Here is a 21,329-nt window from a genome sequence, read left to right on the forward strand (position 1 = left end):
GCCACGTCCTGACCAAACTACCATAACAATTAACCCTTATACTGGCCAGGACGTGACAGTACCCCCCCCTTAAAGGTGCTAACCCCGGACGTGCCAGTACCCCCCCCCTTAACCTCTGATCTGGAGGACTCAATAAACACGAGGTTTGTTTGTAAATTATGTCTGAGTGTTGGAGTCCGTAAATAAAAAATTTAAATATAAAAATGTGCCGTCTGATTTGCTTAATATAAAGGATTTATACTTTTACTTTGATACTGGTCTAATGTAGTGTACTATATAGGGAATAGGGTTATATAGGGCCCTGGTCTAAAGTAGTGCACTATATATAGGGAATAGGGTTCTATAGGGCCCTGGTCTAAAGTAGTGCACTATATATAGGGAATAGGGTTCTATAGGGCTCTGGTTTAAAGTAGTGCACTATATAGGGAATAGGGTTCTATAGGGCCCTGGTCTAAAGTAGTGCCCTATATATAGGGAATAGGGTTCTATAGGGCTCTGGTTTAAAGTAGTGCACTATATAGGGAATAGGGTTCTATAGGGCCCTGGTCTAAAGTAGTGCACTATATAGGGAATAGGGTTCTATAGGGCTCTGGTCTAAAGTAGTGCACTATATAGGGAATAGGGTTCTATAGGGCCCTGGTCTAAAGTAGTGCACTATATAGGGAATAGGGTTCTATAGGGCCCTGGTCTAAAGTAGTGCACTATCTAGGGAATAGGGTTCTATAGGGCCCTGGTCTAAAGTAGTGTACTATATAGGGAATAGGGTTCTATAGGGCCCTGGTCTAAAGTAGTGCACTATATAGGGAATAGGGTTCTATAGGGCCCTGGTCTAAAGTAGTGTACTATATAGGGAATAGGGTTCTATAGGGCCCTGGTCTAAAGTAGTGCACTATATATATAGTGAATAGGGTTCTATAGGGCCCTGGTCTAAAGTAGTGCACTACATAGGGAATAGGGTGTTGTTTGGGGAGGCAGACTAAGTGTTCAGTCTCTTCCTGTTCCAGCTGCTGCAGGGGAAGTCCATCCCCAAGTTTGGAACGTTGGATCTGATCGAAACAGGAAGCGGCAATGGTGAGGGGCGTGGCTACAGCGGAGACTGTGACGACGAGGATGGGTGTGGCGGATCAGGGGGTGGAGAGGTCAAGAGGAAGGTCGTGACGGCCTCTAAACGTAAGTCGCCTCTGACCTTCGACTACTACAGGTTTCAGCCTCGTTCATTCACTCTGTTTACGGCAGCACGTTAGTTTCCTTCCTCCGTCCTCTGTCTCTCTCTCTCTCTCTGTTTCCTTCCTCACGTCCTCTGTCTGTCTCTCTCTCTCTTAGTTTCCTTCCTCACGTCCTCTGTCTGTCTCTCTCTTAGTTTCCTTCCTTACGTCCTCTGTCTGTCTCTCTCTCTCTTAGTTTCCTTCCTCACGTCCTCTGTCTGTCTCTCTCTTAGTTTCCTTCCTCCGTCCTCTGTCTCTCTCTCTTAGTTTCCTTCCTCACGTCCTCTGTCTGTCTCTCTCTTAGTTTCCTTCCTCACGTCCTCTGTCTGTCTGTCTCTCTCTCTTAGTTTCTTTCCTCACGTCCTCTGTCTCTCTCTTAGTTTCCTTCCTCACGTCCTCTGTCTGTCTCTCTCTCTCTCTTAGTTTCCTTCCTCACGTCCTCTGTCTGTCTCTCTCTCTCTTAGTTTCCTTCCTCACGTCCTCTGTCTGTCTCTCTCTCTCTCTTAGTTTCCTTCCTCACGTCCTCTGTCTGTCTGTCTCTCTCTTAGTTTCCTTCCTCACGTCCTCTGTCTGTCTCTCTCTCTTAGTTTCCTTCCTCACGTCCTCTGTCTGTCTCTCTCTCTCTCTTAGTTTCCTTCCTCACGTCCTCTGTCTCTCTCTCTCTTAGTTTCCTTCCTCACGTCCTCCGTCTGTCTCTCTCTCTCTCTCTTAGTTTCCTTCCTCACGTCCTCTGTCTCTCTCTCTCTCTGTTTCCTTCCTCACGTCCTCTGTCTCTCTCTCTCTCTTAGTTTCCTTCCTCACGTCCTCTGTCTCTCTCTCTTAGTTTCCTTCCTCACGTCCTCCGTCTGTCTCTCTCTCTCTCTCTTAGTTTCCTTCCTCACGTCCTCTGTCTCTCTCTCTCTTAGTTTCCTTCCTCACGTCCTCCGTCTGTCTCTCTCTCTCTCTCTTAGTTTCCTTCCTCACGTCCTCTGTCTCTCTCTCTCTCTGTTTCCTTCCTCACGTCCTCTGTCTCTCTCTCTCTCTTAGTTTCCTTCCTCACGTCCTCTGTCTCTCTCTCTTAGTTTCCTTCCTCACGTCCTCCGTCTGTCTCTCTCTCTCTCTCTTAGTTTCCTTCCTCACGTCCTCTGTCTCTCTCTCTCTTAGTTTCCTTCCTCACGTCCTCTGTCTCTCTCTCTCTTAGTTTCCTTCCTCACGTCCTCTGTCTCTCTCTCTTAGTTTCCTTCCTCACGTCCTCTGTCTGTCTCTCTCTTAGTTTCCTTCCTCACGTCCTCTGTCTCTCTCTCTTAGTTTCCTTCCTCACGTCCTCCGTCTGTCTCTCTCTCTCTGGAAACAACTTAGCCAGCTGCGAAATTGGATGTTACCGATCCATCTGAAGAGTGAGTTTAACCAACTCAGCTTGGTAACACGTCTCACCTGTTGTCCCAGTCTAACACCTGATCTCAGGTCAGATTACAGAAGACCAGTATATAGCATAGGTCAGCTTGGTAACATGTCTAACACCTGATCTCAGGTCAGATTACAGAAGACCGGAATAATAGCATAGGTCAGCTTGGTAACTCTAACACCTGATCTCAGGTCAGATTACAGAAGACCGGAATAATAGCATAGGTCAGCTTGGTAACTCTAACACCTGATCTGAGGTCAGATTACAGAAGACCGGTATAATAGCATAGCTCAGCTTGGTAACTCTAACACCTGATCTGAGGTCAGATTACAGAAGACAACTTGACAGATAGATATCTCAGCCGTCTCAGCTGATCTCAGGTCAGATTACAGAAGACCGTTATAATAGCATAGCTCAGCTTGGTAACTCTAACACCTGATCTCAGGTCAGATTACAGAAGACTGTTATAATAGCGTAGGTAAACTTGACAGATAGATATCTCAGCTGTCTCAGCTGATCTGAGGTCAGATTACAGAAGACCGTTATAATAGCGTAGGTAAACTTGACAGATAGATATCTCAGCTGTCTCAGCTGATCTCAGGTCAGATTACAGAAGACCGTTATAACAGCGTAGCTCTTGTAGCTGTGGAACGATCATTAGAGACGATTTGAAGGCTGAACGTGATTTAACGAGGATCGCTGATGCAGTAAATAATCAGCCGCTTCCCAGCAGTCCGTGGGACAATAATCTCTTTCTCTCTCAGGGAGTATGTCAACATCCGCCCGTCGCTACGATCACACGCTTTGTCGCACTTTGTCGACCTCCGTCCCAAACGGTATCCTATCCTACGTAGTGCCCTACTTTGACCAGGGGCCCGTTGGGGACTCAGCCTCTGGCACACTAAACAGACAAGGCTAGTGGCCTTCCTTCCTCTCTGTCTGTCCTGGTGTATATCTATCTGCCCTGGTGTATATCTATCTGCTCTGGTGTATATCTATCTGTCCTGGTTCACTGTATATCTATCTGCCCTAATGTATATCTATCTGTCATGGTGTATATCTATCTGTCCTGGTGTATATCTATCTGTCCTGGTGTATATCTATCTGTCATGGTGTATATCTATCTGTCCTGGTTCACTGTATATCTATCTGCCCTGGTGTATATCTATCTGTCCTGGTGTATATCTATCTGTCATGGTGTATATCTATCTGGCCTGGTGTATATCTATCTGCCCTGGTGTATATCTATCTGGCCTGGTGTATATCTATCTGCCCTGGTGTATATCTATCTGCCCTGGTGTATATCTATCTGTCATGGTGTATATCTATCTGCCCTGGTGTATATCTATCTGTCATGGTGTATATCTATCTGCCCTGGTGTATATCTATCTGTCATGGTGTATATCTATCTGCCCTGGTGTATATCTATCTGTCCTGGTTCACTGTATATCTATCTGCCCTGGTGTATATCTATCTGCCCTGGTGTATATCTATCTGCCCTGGTGTATATCTATCTGCCCTGGTGTATATCTATCTGCCCTGGTGTTTATCTGTCCTGGTGTATATCTATCAGGCCTGGTTCACTGTATATCTATCTGCCCTGGTGTATATCTATCTGCCCTGGTGTTTATCTATCTGTCCTGGTGTATATCTATCTGCCCTGGTGTATATCTATCTGTCCTGGTGTTTATCTATCTGTCCTGGTGTATATCTATCAGGCCTGGTTCACTGTATATCTATCTGCCCTGGTGTATATCTATCTGCCCTGGTGTTTATCTATCTGTCCTGGTGTATATCTATCTGCCCTGGTGTATATCTATCTGTCCTGGTGTTTATCTATCTGCCCTGGTGTATATCTATCTGCCCTGGTGTATATCTATCTGTCCTGGTTCACTGTATATCTATCTGCCCTGGTGTATATCTATCTGCCCTGGTGTATATCTATCTGCCCTGGTGTTTATCTATCTGTCCTGGTGTATATCTATCTGCCCTGGTGTATATCTATCTGTCCTGGTGTTTATCTATCTGCCCTGGTGTATATCTATCTGCCCTGGTGTATATCTATCTGTCCTGGTTCACTGTATATCTATCTGCCCTGGTGTATATCTATCTGTCCTGGTGTATATCTATCTGTCCTGGTGTATATCTATCTGTCCTGGTGTATATCTATCTGTCCTGGTGTATATCTATCTGTCCTGGTTCACTGTATATCTATCTGCCCTGGTGTATATCTATCTGCCCTGGTGTATATCTATCTGCCCTGGTGTATATCTATCTGTCCTGGTGTATATCTATCTGTCCTGGTGTATATCTATCTGTCCTGGTTCACTGTATATCTATCTGCCCTGGTGTATATCTATCTGCCCTGGTGTATATCTATCTGTCCTGGTGTATATCTATCTGTCCTGGTGTATATCTATCTGTCCTGGTGTATATCTGTCTGTCCTGGTTCACTGTATATCTATCTGCCAGTGTGTATATCTATCTGTCCTGGTGTTTATCTATCTGTCATGGTTCACTGTATATCTATCTGCCAGTGTGTATATCTATCTGTCATGTTGTTTATCTATCTGTCCTAGTTCACTGTATATCTATCTGCCAGTGTGTGTGATGTCTGTCTGTGTGACAGACAGTAGCTTTAATCACATCCCCCCCCCTTCCCCCCCACTCTGATCCCAAACCAATAAGACCTACTGCAGTGTATTCAATCAAACTGTGCTGTGGGGAAAATATGTTACTGTGACAGAAACATGGAAGCGTTAAGGGTTCCTATTGGTTAGGCCGTGTTTCCTGGTTCCTATTGGTTAGGCCGTGTTTCCTGGTTCCTATTGGTTAGGCCTTGTTTCCTGGTTCCTATTGGTTCGGCCGTGTTTCCTGGTTCCTATTGGTTAGGCCGTGTTTCCTGGTTCCTATTGGTTAGGCCGTGTTTCCTGGTTCTATTGGTTAGGCCGTGTTTCCTGGTTCCTATTGGTTCGGCCGTGTTTCCTGGTTCCTATTGGTTAGGCCGTGTTTCCTGGTTCCTATTGGTTAGGCCGTGTTTCCTGGTTCCTATTGGTTCGGCCGTGTTTCCTGGTTCCTATTGGTTAGGCCGTGTTTCCTGGTTCCTATTGGTTAGGCCGTGTTTCCTGGTTCCTATTGGTTAGGCCGTGTTTCCTGGTTCCTATTGGTTAGGCCGTGTTTCCTGGTTCCTATTGGTTAGGCCGTGTTTCCTGGTTCCTATTGGTTCGGCCGTGTTTCCTGGTTCCTATTGGTTAGGCCGTGTTTCCTGGTTCCTATTGGTTCGGCCGTGTTTCCTGGTTCCTATTGGTTCGGCCGTGTTTCCTGGTTCCTATTTGTTAGGCCGTGTTTCCTGGTTCCTATTGGTTCGGCCGTGTTTCCTGGTTCCTATTGGTTCGGCCGTGTTTCCTGGTTCCTATTTGTTAGGCCGTGTTTCCTGGTTCCTATTGGTTAGGCCGTGTTTCCTGGTTCCTATTGGTTAGGCCGTGTTTCCTGGTTCCTATTGGTTAGGCCGTGTTTCCTGGTTCCTATTGGTTCGGCCGTGTTTCCTGGTTCCTATTGGTTAGGCCGTGTTTCCTGGTTCCTATTGGTTAGGCCGTGTTTCCTGGTTCCTATTGGTTAGGCCGTGTTTCCTGGTTCCTATTGGTTAGGCCGTGTTTCCTGGTTCCTATTGGTTAGGCCGTGTTTCCTAGTTCCTATTGGTTAGGCCGTGTTTCCTGGTTCCTATTGGTTAGGCCGTGTTTCCTGGTTCCTATTGGTTAGGCCGTGTTTCCTGGTTCCTATTGGTTCGGCCGTGTTTCCTGGTTCCTATTGGTTCGGCCGTGTTTCCTGGTTCCTATTGGTTAGGCCGTGTTTCCTGGTTCCTATTGGTTAGGCCGTGTTTCCTGGTTCCTATTGGTTAGGCCGTGTTTCCTGGTTCCTATTGGTTAGGCCGTGATTCCTGGTTCCTATTGGTTAGGCCGTGTTTCCTGGTTCCTATTGGTTAGGCCGTGTTTCCTGGTTCCTATTGGTTAGGCCGTGTTTCCTGGTTCTTATTGGTTCGGCCGTGTTTCCTGGTTCCTATTGGTTAGGCCGTGTTTCCTGGTTCCTATTGGTTAGGCCGTGTTTCCTGGTTCCTATTGGTTAGGCCGTGTTTCCTGGTTCCTATTGGTTAGGCCGTGTTTCCTGGTTCCTATTGGTTAGGCCGTGTTTCCTGGTTCCTATTGGTTAGGCCGTGTTTCCTGGTTCCTATTGGTTAGGCCGTGTTTCCTGGTTCCTATTGGTTAGGCCGTGTTTTCTGGTTCCTATTGGTTAGGCCGTGTTTCCTGGTTCCTATTGGTTAGGCCGTGTTTCCTGGTTCCTAGCATTTCACTGTAAGGTCTACCTACACCTGTTGTATTCAGCATTTCACTGTAAGGTCTGCACCTGTTGTATTCAGCATTTCACTGTAAGGTCTACTACACCTGTTGTATTCAGCATTTCACTGTAAGGTCTACACCTGTTGTATTCAGCATTTCACTGTGAGGTCTACTACACCTGTTGTATTCAGCATTTCACTGTAAGGTCTACCTACACCTGTTGTATTCAGCATTTCACTGTAAGGTCTGCACCTGTTGTATTCAGCATTTCACTGTAAGGTCTACTACACCTGTTGTATTCAGCATTTCACTGTAAGGTCTACACCTGTTGTATTCAGCATTTCACTGTGAGGTCTACTACACCTGTTGTATTCAGCATTTCACTGTGAGGTCTACTACACCTGTTGTATTCAGCATTTCACTGTGAGGTCTACTACACCTGTTGTATTCAGCATTTCACTGTGAGGTCTACTACACCTGTTGTATTCAGCATTTCACTGTGAGGTCTACTACACCTGTTGTATTCAGCATTTCACTGTGAGGTCTACTACACCTGTTGTATTCAGCATTTCACTGTAAGGTCTACTACACCTGTTGTATTCAGCATTTCACTGTGAGGTCTACTACACCTGTTGTATTCAGCATTTCACTGTGAGGTCTACTACACCTGTTGTATTCAGCATTTCACTGTAAGGTCTACTACACCTGTTGTATTCAGCATTTCACTGTGAGGTCTACTACACCTGTTGTATTCAGCATTTCACTGTGAGGTCTACTACACCTGTTGTATTCAGCATTTCACTGTGAGGTCTACTACACCTGTTGTATTCAGCATTTCACTGTGAGGTCTACTACACCTGTTGTATTCAGCATTTCACTGTAAGGTCTACTACACCTGTTGTATTCAGCATTTCACTGTAAGGTCTACTACACCTGTTGTATTCAGCATTTCACTGTAAGGTCTACTACACCTGTTGTATTCAGCATTTCACTGTAAGGTCTACACCTGTTGTATTCAGCATTTCACTGTAAGGTCTACTACACCTGTTGTATTCAGCATTTCACTGTGAGGTCTACTACACCTGTTGTATTCAGCATTTCACTGTAAGGTCTACACCTGTTGTATTCAGCATTTCACTGTAAGGTCTACTACACCTGTTGTATTCAGCATTTCACTGTAAGGTCTACACCTGTTGTATTCAGCATTTCACTGTGAGGTCTACTACACCTGTTGTATTCAGCATTTCACTGTGAGGTCTACTACACCTGTTGTATTCAGCATTTCACTGTGAGGTCTACTACACCTGTTGTATTCAGCATTTCCACTGTGAGGTCCTACTACACCTGTTGTATTCAGCATTTCACTGTGAGGTCTACTACACCTGTTGTATTCAGCATTTCACTGTAAGGTCTACTACACCTGTTGTATTCAGCATTTCACTGTAAGGTCTACTACACCTGTTGTATTCAGCATTTCACTGTAAGGTCTACACCTGTTGTATTCAGCATTTCACTGTAAGGTCTACTACACCTGTTGTATTCAGCATTTCACTGTAAGGTCTACACCTGTTGTATTCAGCATTTCACTGTGAGGTCTACTACACCTGTTGTATTCAGCATTTCACTGTGAGGTCTACTACACCTGTTGTATTCGGCATTTCACTGTGAGGTCTACTACACCTGTTGTATTCAGCATTTCACTGTGAGGTCTATTACACCTGTTGTATTCAGCATTTCACTGTGAGGTCTACTACACCTGTTGTATTCAGCATTTCACTGTGAGGTCTACTACACCTGTTGTATTCAGCATTTCACTGTGAGGTCTACTACACCTGTTGTATTCAGCATTTCACTGTAGGTCTACTACACCTGTTGTATTCAGCATTTCACTGTGAGGTCTACTACACCTGTTGTATTCAGCATTTCACTGTGAGGTCTACTACACCTGTTGTATTCAGCATTTCACTGTGAGGTCTACTACACCTATTGTATGCAGCATTTCACTGTGAGGTCTACTACACCTGTTGTATTCAGCATTTCACTGTAAGGTCTACTACACCTGTTGTATTCAGCATTTCACTGTAAGGTCTACTACACCTGTTGTATTCAGCATTTCACTGTAAGGTCTACACCTGTTGTATTCAGCATTTCACTGTGAGGTCTACTACACCTGTTGTATTCAGCATTTCACTGTAAGGTCTACACCTGTTGTATTCAGCATTTCACTGTGAGGTCTACTACACCTGTTGTATTCAGCATTTCACTGTGAGGTCTACTACACCTGTTGTATTCAGCATTTCACTGTGAGGTCTACTACACCTGTTGTATTCAGCATTTCACTGTGAGGTCTACTACACCTGTTGTATTCAGCATTTCACTGTGAGGTCTACTACACCTGTTGTATTCAGCATTTCACTGTGAGGTCTACTACACCTGTTGTATTCAGCATTTCACTGTAAGGTCTACCTACACCTGTTGTATTCAGCATTTCACTGTAAGGTCTGCACCTGTTGTATTCAGCATTTCACTGTAAGGTCTACTACACCTGTTGTATTCAGCATTTCACTGTAAGGTCTACACCTGTTGTATTCAGCATTTCACTGTGAGGTCTACTACACCTGTTGTATTCAGCATTTCACTGTAAGGTCTACCTACACCTGTTGTATTCAGCATTTCACTGTAAGGTCTGCACCTGTTGTATTCAGCATTTCACTGTAAGGTCTACTACACCTGTTGTATTCAGCATTTCACTGTAAGGTCTACACCTGTTGTATTCAGCATTTCACTGTGAGGTCTACTACACCTGTTGTATTCAGCATTTCACTGTGAGGTCTACTACACCTGTTGTATTCAGCATTTCACTGTGAGGTCTACTACACCTGTTGTATTCAGCATTTCACTGTGAGGTCTACTACACCTGTTGTATTCAGCATTTCACTGTGAGGTCTACTACACCTGTTGTATTCAGCATTTCACTGTGAGGTCTACTACACCTGTTGTATTCAGCATTTCACTGTAAGGTCTACTACACCTGTTGTATTCAGCATTTCACTGTGAGGTCTACTACACCTGTTGTATTCAGCATTTCACTGTGAGGTCTACTACACCTGTTGTATTCAGCATTTCACTGTAAGGTCTACTACACCTGTTGTATTCAGCATTTCACTGTGAGGTCTACTACACCTGTTGTATTCAGCATTTCACTGTGAGGTCTACTACACCTGTTGTATTCAGCATTTCACTGTGAGGTCTACTACACCTGTTGTATTCAGCATTTCACTGTGAGGTCTACTACACCTGTTGTATTCAGCATTTCACTGTAAGGTCTACTACACCTGTTGTATTCAGCATTTCACTGTAAGGTCTACTACACCTGTTGTATTCAGCATTTCACTGTAAGGTCTACTACACCTGTTGTATTCAGCATTTCACTGTAAGGTCTACACCTGTTGTATTCAGCATTTCACTGTAGGTCTACTACACCTGTTGTATTCAGCATTTCACTGTGAGGTCTACTACACCTGTTGTATTCAGCATTTCACTGTGAGGTCTACTACACCTGTTGTATTCAGCATTTCACTGTGAGGTCTACTACACCTGTTGTATTCAGCATTTCACTGTGAGGTCTACTACACCTGTTGTATTCAGCATTTCACTGTGAGGTCTACTACACCTGTTGTATTCAGCATTTCACTGTGAGGTCTACTACACCTGTTGTATTCAGCATTTCACTGTAAGGTCTACTACACCTGTTGTATTCAGCATTTCACTGTAAGGTCTGCACCTGTTGTATTCAGCATTTCACTGTAAGGTCTACTACACCTGTTGTATTCAGCATTTCACTGTAAGGTCTACACCTGTTGTATTCAGCATTTCACTGTGAGGTCTACTACACCTGTTGTATTCAGCATTTCACTGTGAGGTCTACTACACCTGTTGTATTCAGCATTTCACTGTGAGGTCTACTACACCTGTTGTATTCAGCATTTCACTGTGAGGTCTACTACACCTGTTGTATTCAGCATTTCACTGTGAGGTCTACTACACCTGTTGTATTCAGCATTTCACTGTGAGGTCTACTACACCTGTTGTATTCAGCATTTCACTGTAAGGTCTACTACACCTGTTGTATTCAGCATTTCACTGTGAGGTCTACTACACCTGTTGTATTCAGCATTTCACTGTGAGGTCTACTACACCTGTTGTATTCAGCATTTCACTGTGAGGTCTACTACACCTGTTGTATTCAGCATTTCACTGTGAGGTCTACTACACCTGTTGTATTCAGCATTTCACTGTAAGGTCTACTACACCTGTTGTATTCAGCATTTCACTGTGAGGTCTACTACACCTGTTGTATTCAGCATTTCACTGTGAGGTCTACTACACCTGTTGTATTCAGCATTTCACTGTGAGGTCTACTATACCTATTGTATGCAGCATTTCACTGTGAGGTCTACTACACCTGTTGTATTCTGCATTTCACTGTAAGGTCTACTACACCTGTTGTATTCAGCATTTCACTGTAAGGTCTACTACACCTGTTGTATTCAGCATTTCACTGTAAGGTCTACACCTGTTGTATTCAGCATTTCACTGTAAGGTCTACTACACCTGTTGTATTCAGCATTTCACTGTAAGGTCTACACCTGTTGTATTCAGCATTTCACTGTGAGGTCTACTACACCTGTTGTATTCAGCATTTCACTGTGAGGTCTACTACACCTGTTGTATTCAGCATTTCACTGTGAGGTCTACTACACCTGTTGTATTCAGCATTTCACTGTGAGGTCTACTACACCTGTTGTATTCAGCATTTCACTGTGAGGTCTACTACACCTGTTGTATTCAGCATTTCACTGTGAGGTCTACTACACCTGTTGTATTCAGCATTTCACTGTAAGGTCTACCTACACCTGTTGTATTCAGCATTTCACTGTAAGGTCTGCACCTGTTGTATTCAGCATTTCACTGTAAGGTCTACTACACCTGTTGTATTCAGCATTTCACTGTAAGGTCTACACCTGTTGTATTCAGCATTTCACTGTGAGGTCTACTACACCTGTTGTATTCAGCATTTCACTGTAAGGTCTACCTACACCTGTTGTATTCAGCATTTCACTGTAAGGTCTGCACCTGTTGTATTCAGCATTTCACTGTAAGGTCTACTACACCTGTTGTATTCAGCATTTCACTGTAAGGTCTACACCTGTTGTATTCAGCATTTCACTGTGAGGTCTACTACACCTGTTGTATTCAGCATTTCACTGTGAGGTCTACTACACCTGTTGTATTCAGCATTTCACTGTGAGGTCTACTACACCTGTTGTATTCAGCATTTCACTGTGAGGTCTACTACACCTGTTGTATTCAGCATTTCACTGTGAGGTCTACTACACCTGTTGTATTCAGCATTTCACTGTGAGGTCTACTACACCTGTTGTATTCAGCATTTCACTGTAAGGTCTACTACACCTGTTGTATTCAGCATTTCACTGTGAGGTCTACTACACCTGTTGTATTCAGCATTTCACTGTGAGGTCTACTACACCTGTTGTATTCAGCATTTCACTGTAAGGTCTACTACACCTGTTGTATTCAGCATTTCACTGTGAGGTCTACTACACCTGTTGTATTCAGCATTTCACTGTGAGGTCTACTACACCTGTTGTATTCAGCATTTCACTGTGAGGTCTACTACACCTGTTGTATTCAGCATTTCACTGTGAGGTCTACTACACCTGTTGTATTCAGCATTTCACTGTAAGGTCTACTACACCTGTTGTATTCAGCATTTCACTGTAAGGTCTACTACACCTGTTGTATTCAGCATTTCACTGTAAGGTCTACTACACCTGTTGTATTCAGCATTTCACTGTAAGGTCTACACCTGTTGTATTCAGCATTTCACTGTAAGGTCTACTACACCTGTTGTATTCAGCATTTCACTGTGAGGTCTACTACACCTGTTGTATTCAGCATTTCACTGTGAGGTCTACTACACCTGTTGTATTCAGCATTTCACTGTGAGGTCTACTACACCTGTTGTATTCAGCATTTCACTGTGAGGTCTACTACACCTGTTGTATTCAGCATTTCACTGTGAGGTCTACTACACCTGTTGTATTCAGCATTTCACTGTGAGGTCTACTACACCTGTTGTATTCAGCATTTCACTGTAAGGTCTACTACACCTGTTGTATTCAGCATTTCACTGTAAGGTCTGCACCTGTTGTATTCAGCATTTCACTGTAAGGTCTACTACACCTGTTGTATTCAGCATTTCACTGTAAGGTCTACACCTGTTGTATTCAGCATTTCACTGTGAGGTCTACTACACCTGTTGTATTCAGCATTTCACTGTGAGGTCTACTACACCTGTTGTATTCAGCATTTCACTGTGAGGTCTACTACACCTGTTGTATTCAGCATTTCACTGTGAGGTCTACTACACCTGTTGTATTCAGCATTTCACTGTGAGGTCTACTACACCTGTTGTATTCAGCATTTCACTGTGAGGTCTACTACACCTGTTGTATTCAGCATTTCACTGTAAGGTCTACTACACCTGTTGTATTCAGCATTTCACTGTGAGGTCTACTACACCTGTTGTATTCAGCATTTCACTGTGAGGTCTACTACACCTGTTGTATTCAGCATTTCACTGTGAGGTCTACTACACCTGTTGTATTCAGCATTTCACTGTGAGGTCTACTACACCTGTTGTATTCAGCATTTCACTGTAAGGTCTACTACACCTGTTGTATTCAGCATTTCACTGTGAGGTCTACTACACCTGTTGTATTCAGCATTTCACTGTGAGGTCTACTACACCTGTTGTATTCAGCATTTCCCTGTAAGGTCTACTACACCTGTTGTATTCAGCATGTCACTGTGAGGTCTACTACACCTGTTGTATTCAGCATTTCCCTGTAAGGTCTACTACACCTGTTGTATTCAGCATGTCACTGTGAGGTCTACTACACCTGTTGTATTCAGCATTTCACTGTGAGGTCTACTACACCTGTTGTATTCAGCATTTCACTGTGAGGTCTACTACACCTGTTGTATTCAGCATTTCACTGTGAGGTCTACTACACCTGTTGTATTCAGCATTTCACTGTAAGGTCTACTACACCTGTTGTATTCAGCATTTCACTGTGAGGTCTACTACACCTGTTGTATTCAGCATTTCACTGTGAGGTCTACTACACCTGTTGTATTCAGCATTTCCCTGTAAGGTCTACTACACCTGCTGTATTCAGCATTTCACTGTGAGGTCTACTACACCTGTTGTATTCAGCATTTCACTGTGAGGTCTACTACACCTGTTGTATTCAGCATTTCACTGTGAGGTCTACTACACCTGTTGTATTCAGCATTTCACTGTGAGGTCTACTACACCTGTTGTATTCAGCATTTCACTGTGAGGTCTACTACACCTGTTGTATTCAGCATTTCACTGTGAGGTCTACTACACCTGTTGTATTCAGGATTTCACTGTAAGGTCTACTACACCTGTTGTATTCAGGATTTCACTGTGAGGTCTACTACACCTGTTGTATTCAGCATTTCACTGTGAGGTCTACTACACCTGTTGTATTCAGCATTTCACTGTGAGGTCTACTACACCTGTTGTATTCAGCATTTCACTGTGAGGTCTACTACACCTGTTGTATTCAGCATTTCACTGTGAGGTCTACCTACACCTGTTGTATTCAGCATTTCACTGTGAGGTCTACTACACCTGTTGTATTCAGCATTTCACTGTAAGGTCTACTACACCTGCTGTATTCAGCATTTCACAGTAAGGTCTACTACACCTGTTGTATTCAGCATTTCACTGTGAGGTCTACTACACCTGTTGTATTCAGCATTTCACTGTAAGGTCTACACCTGTTGTATTCAGCATTTCACTGTAAGGTCTACCTACACCTGTTTTATTCGGCATTTCCCTGTAAGGTCTACTACACCTGTTGTATTCAGCATTTCACTGTGAGGTCTACTACACCTGTTGTATTCAGCATTTCACTGTGAGGTCTACTACACCTGTTGTATTCAGCATTTCACTGTGAGGTCTACTACACCTGTTGTATTCAGCATTTCACTGTAAGGTCTACCTACACCTGTTGTATTCGGCATTTCACTGTGAGGTCTACTACACCTGTTGTATTCAGCATTTCACTGTGAGGTCTACTACACCTGTTGTATTCAGCATTTCACTGTGAGGTCTACTACACCTGTTGTATTCAGCATTTCACTGTGAGGTGTACTACACCTGTTGTATTCAGCATTTCACTGTGAGGTCTACTACACCTGTTGTATTCAGCATTTCACTGTGAGGTCTACTACACCTGTTGTATTCAGCATTTCACTGTGAGGTCTACTACACCTGTTGTATTCAGCATTTCACTGTGAGGTCTACTACACCTGTTGTATTCAGCATTTCACTGTGAGGTCTACTACACCTGTTGTATTCAGCATTTCACCGCGAGGTCTACTACACCTGTTGTATTCAGCATTTCACTGTGAGGTCTACTACACCTGTTGTATTCAGCATTTCACTGTGAGGTCTACTACACCTGTTGTATTCAGCATTTCACTGTGAGGTCTACTACACCTGTTGTATTCAGCATTTCACTGTGAGGTCTACTACACCTGTTGTATTCAGCATTTCACTGTGAGGTCTACTACACCTGTTGTATTCAGCATTTCACTGTGAGGTCTACTACACCTGTTGTATTCAGCATTTCACTGTGAGGTCTACTACACCTGTTGTATTCAGCATTTCACTGTGAGGTCTACTACACCTGTTGTATTCAGCATTTCACTGTGAGGTCTACTACACCTGTTGTATTCAGCATTTCACTGTGAGGTCTACTACACCTGTTGTATTCAGCATTTCACTGTAAGGTCTACTACACCTGTTGTATTCAGCATTTCACTGTGAGGTCTACTACACCTGTTGTATTCAGCATTTCACTGTGAGGTCTACTACACCTGTTGTATTCAGCATTTCACTGTAAGGTCTACTACACCTGTTGTATTCAGCATTTCACTGTGAGGTCTACTACACCTGTTGTATTCAGCATTTCACTGTGAGGTCTACTACACCTGTTGTATTCAGCATTTCACTGTGAGGTCTACTACACCTGTTGTATTCAGCATTTCACTGTGAGGTCTACTACACCTGTTGTATTCAGCATTTCACTGCGAGGTCTACTACACCTGTTGTATTCAGCAGTTCACTGCGAGGTCTACTACACCTGTTGTATTCAGCATTTCACTGTGAGGTCTACTACACCTGTTGTATTCAGCATTTCACTGTGAGGTCTACTACACCTGTTGTATTCAGCATTTCACTGTGAGGTCTACTACACCTGTTGTATTCAGCATTTCACTGTGAGGTCTACTACACCTGTTGTATTCAGCATTTCACTGTGAGGTCTACTACACCTGTTGTATTCAGCATTTCACTGTGAGGTCTACTACACCTGTTGTATTCAGCATTTCACTGTGAGGTCTACTACACCTGTTGTATTCAGCATTTCACTGTGAGGTCTACTATACCTATTGTATGCAGCATTTCACTGTGAGGTCTACTACACCTGTTGTATTCTGCATTTCACTGTAAGGTCTACTACACCTGTTGTATTCAGCATTTCACTGTAAGGTCTACTACACCTGTTGTATTCAGCATTTCACTGTAAGGTCTACACCTGTTGTATTCAGCATTTCACTGTAAGGTCTACTACACCTGTTGTATTCAGCATTTCACTGTAAGGTCTACACCTGTTGTATTCAGCATTTCACTGTGAGGTCTACTACACCTGTTGTATTCAGCATTTCACTGTGAGGTCTACTACACCTGTTGTATTCAGCATTTCACTGTGAGGTCTACTACACCTGTTGTATTCAGCATTTCACTGTGAGGTCTACTACACCTGTTGTATTCAGCATTTCACTGTGAGGTCTACTACACCTGTTGTATTCAGCATTTCACTGTGAGGTCTACTACACCTGTTGTATTCAGCATTTCACTGTAAGGTCTACCTACACCTGTTGTATTCAGCATTTCACTGTAAGGTCTGCACCTGTTGTATTCAGCATTTCACTGTAAGGTCTACTACACCTGTTGTATTCAGCATTTCACTGTAAGGTCTACACCTGTTGTATTCAGCATTTCACTGTGAGGTCTACTACACCTGTTGTATTCAGCATTTCACTGTAAGGTCTACCTACACCTGTTGTATTCAGCATTTCACTGTAAGGTCTGCACCTGTTGTATTCAGCATTTCACTGTAAGGTCTACTACACCTGTTGTATTCAGCATTTCACTGTAAGGTCTACACCTGTTGTATTCAGCATTTCACTGTGAGGTCTACTACACCTGTTGTATTCAGCATTTCACTGTGAGGTCTACTACACCTGTTGTATTCAGCATTTCACTGTGAGGTCTACTACACCTGTTGTATTCAGCATTTCACTGTGAGGTCTACTACACCTGTTGTATTCAGCATTTCACTGTGAGGTCTACTACACCTGTTGTATTCAGCATTTCACTGTGAGGTCTACTACACCTGTTGTATTCAGCATTTCACTGTAAGGTCTACTACACCTGTTGTATTCAGCATTTCACTGTGAGGTCTACTACACCTGTTGTATTCAGCATTTCACTGTGAGGTCTACTACACCTGTTGTATTCAGCATTTCACTGTAAGGTCTACTACACCTGTTGTATTCAGCATTTCACTGTGAGGTCTACTACACCTGTTGTATTCAGCATTTCACTGTGAGGTCTACTACACCTGTTGTATTCAGCATTTCACTGTGAGGTCTACTACACCTGTTGTATTCAGCATTTCACTGTGAGGTCTACTACACCTGTTGTATTCAGCATTTCACTGTAAGGTCTACTACACCTGTTGTATTCAGCATTTCACTGTAAGGTCTACTACACCTGTTGTATTCAGCATTTCACTGTAAGGTCTACACCTGTTGTATTCAGCATTTCACTGTAAGGTCTACTACACCTGTTGTATTCAGCATTTCACTGTAAGGTCTACACCTGTTGTATTCAGCATTTCACTGTGAGGTCTACTACACCTGTTGTATTCAGCATTTCACTGTGAGGTCTACTACACCTGTTGTATTCAGCATTTCACTGTGAGGTCTACTACACCTGTTGTATTCAGCATTTCACTGTGAGGTCTACTACACCTGTTGTATTCAGCATTTCACTGTGAGGTCTACTACACCTGTTGTATTCAGCATTTCACTGTGAGGTCTACTACACCTGTTGTATTCAGCATTTCACTGTAAGGTCTACTACACCTGTTGTATTCAGCATTTCACTGTAAGGTCTGCACCTGTTGTATTCAGCATTTCACTGTAAGGTCTACTACACCTGTTGTATTCAGCATTTCACTGTAAGGTCTACACCTGTTGTATTCAGCATTTCACTGTGAGGTCTACTACACCTGTTGTATTCAGCATTTCACTGTGAGGTCTACTACACCTGTTGTATTCAGCATTTCACTGTGAGGTCTACTACACCTGTTGTATTCAGCATTTCACTGTGAGGTCTACTACACCTGTTGTATTCAGCATTTCACTGTGAGGTCTACTACACCTGTTGTATTCAGCATTTCACTGTGAGGTCTACTACACCTGTTGTATTCAGCATTTCACTGTAAGGTCTACTACACCTGTTGTATTCAGCATTTCACTGTGAGGTCTACTACACCTGTTGTATTCAGCATTTCACTGTGAGGTCTACTACACCTGTTGTATTCAGCATTTCACTGTGAGGTCTACTACACCTGTTGTATTCAGCATTTCACTGTGAGGTCTACTACACCTGTTGTATTCAGCATTTCACTGTAAGGTCTACTACACCTGTTGTATTCAGCATTTCACTGTGAGGTCTACTACACCTGTTGTATTCAGCATTTCACTGTGAGGTCTACTACACCTGTTGTATTCAGCATTTCCCTGTAAGGTCTACTACACCTGTTGTATTCAGCATGTCACTGTGAGGTCTACTACACCTGTTGTATTCAGCATTTCCCTGTAAGGTCTACTACACCTGTTGTATTCAGCATGTCACTGTGAGGTCTACTACACCTGTTGTATTCAGCATTTCACTGTGAGGTCTACTACACCTGTTGTATTCAGCATTTCACTGTGAGGTCTACTACACCTGTTGTATTCAGCATTTCACTGTGAGGTCTACTACACCTGTTGTATTCAGCATTTCACTGTAAGGTCTACTACACCTGTTGTATTCAGCATTTCACTGTGAGGTCTACTACACCTGTTGTATTCAGCATTTCACTGTGAGGTCTACTACACCTGTTGTATTCAGCATTTCCCTGTAAGGTCTACTACACCTGCTGTATTCAGCATTTCACTGTGAGGTCTACTACACCTGTTGTATTCAGCATTTCACTGTGAGGTCTACTACACCTGTTGTATTCAGCATTTCACTGTGAGGTCTACTACACCTGTTGTATTCAGCATTTCACTGTGAGGTCTACTACACCTGTTGTATTCAGCATTTCACTGTGAGGTCTACTACACCTGTTGTATTCAGCATTTCACTGTGAGGTCTACTACACCTGTTGTATTCAGGATTTCACTGTAAGGTCTACTACACCTGTTGTATTCAGGATTTCACTGTGAGGTCTACTACACCTGTTGTATTCAGCATTTCACTGTGAGGTCTACTACACCTGTTGTATTCAGCATTTCACTGTGAGGTCTACTACACCTGTTGTATTCAGCATTTCACTGTGAGGTCTACTACACCTGTTGTATTCAGCATTTCACTGTGAGGTCTACCTACACCTGTTGTATTCAGCATTTCACTGTGAGGTCTACTACACCTGTTGTATTCAGCATTTCACTGTGAGGTCTACTACACCTGCTGTATTCAGCATTTCACAGTAAGGTCTACTACACCTGTTGTATTCAGCATTTCACTGTGAGGTCTACTACACCTGTTGTATTCAGCATTTCACTGTAAGGTCTACACCTGTTGTATTCAGCATTTCACTGTAAGGTCTACCTACACCTGTTTTATTCGGCATTTCCCTGTAAGGTCTACTACACCTGTTGTATTCAGCATTTCACTGTGAGGTCTACTACACCTGTTGTATTCAGCATTTCACTGTGAGGTCTACTACACCTGTTGTATTCAGCATTTCACTGTGAGGTCTACTACACCTGTTGTATTCAGCATTTCACTGTAAGGTCTACCTACACCTGTTGTATTCGGCATTTCACTGTGAGGTCTACTACACCTGTTGTATTCAGCATTTCACTGTGAGGTCTACTACACCTGTTGTATTCAGCATTTCACTGTGAGGTCTACTACACCTGTTGTATTCAGCATTTCACTGTGAGGTGTACTACACCTGTTGTATTCAGCATTTCACTGTGAGGTCTACTACACCTGTTGTATTCAGCATTTCACTGTGAGGTCTACTACACCTGTTGTATTCAGCATTTCACTGTGAGGTCTACTACACCTGTTGTATTCAGCATTTCACTGTGAGGTCTACTACACCTGTTGTATTCAGCATTTCACTGTGAGGTCTACTACACCTGTTGTATTCAGCATTTCACCGCGAGGTCTACTACACCTGTTGTATTCAGCATTTCACTGTGAGGTCTACTACACCTGTTGTATTCAGCATTTCACTGTGAGGTCTACTACACCTGTTGTATTCAGCATTTCACTGTGAGGTCTACTACACCTGTTGGATTCAGCATTTCACTGTGAGGTCTACTACACCTGTTGTATTCAGCATTTCACTGTGAGGTCTACTACACCTGTTGTATTCAGCATTTCACTGTGAGGTCTACTACACCTGTTGTATTCAGCATTTCACTGTGAGGTCTACTACACCTGTTGTATTCAGCATTTCACTGTGAGGTCTACTACACCTGTTGTATTCAGCATTTCACTGTGAGGTCTACTACACCTGTTGTATTCAGCATTTCACTGTAAGGTCTACTACACCTGTTGTATTCAGCATTTCACTGTGAGGTCTACTACACCTGTTGTATTCAGCATTTCACTGTGAGGTCTACTACACCTGTTGTATTCAGCATTTCACTGTAAGGTCTACTACACCTGTTGTATTCAGCATTTCACTGTGAGGTCTACTACACCTGTTGTATTCAGCATTTCACTGTGAGGTCTACTACACCTGTTGTATTCAGCATTTCACTGTGAGGTCTACTACACCTGTTGTATTCAGCATTTCACTGTGAGGTCTACTACACCTGTTGTATTCAGCATTTCACTGCGAGGTCTACTACACCTGTTGTATTCAGCAGTTCACTGCGAGGTCTACTACACCTGTTGTATTCAGCATTTCACTGTGAGGTCTACTACAC

At 43.2% G+C, this 21,329-nt stretch overlaps 1 protein-coding gene across 1 annotated transcript in view; it reads left to right on the forward strand.

Moving 5' to 3' along the window:
* The window catches only part of gpc5a (glypican 5a), a 250,310-nt gene that overhangs the window by 141,376 nt on the left and 87,605 nt on the right, over positions 1-21,329 (forward strand). Inside the window, exon 8 of the mRNA XM_082963782.1 lies at positions 1,005-1,170. Coding sequence (XP_082819908.1) covers positions 1,005-1,170 — 166 coding nt within the window. The remainder of the gene's footprint in view (positions 1-1,004; positions 1,171-21,329) is intronic.

Source organism: Salmo salar, chromosome 17, assembly GCF_965601325.2.
Source record: "Salmo salar chromosome 17, fSalSal1, whole genome shotgun sequence".
NCBI lineage: Eukaryota > Metazoa > Chordata > Actinopteri > Salmoniformes > Salmonidae > Salmo > Salmo salar.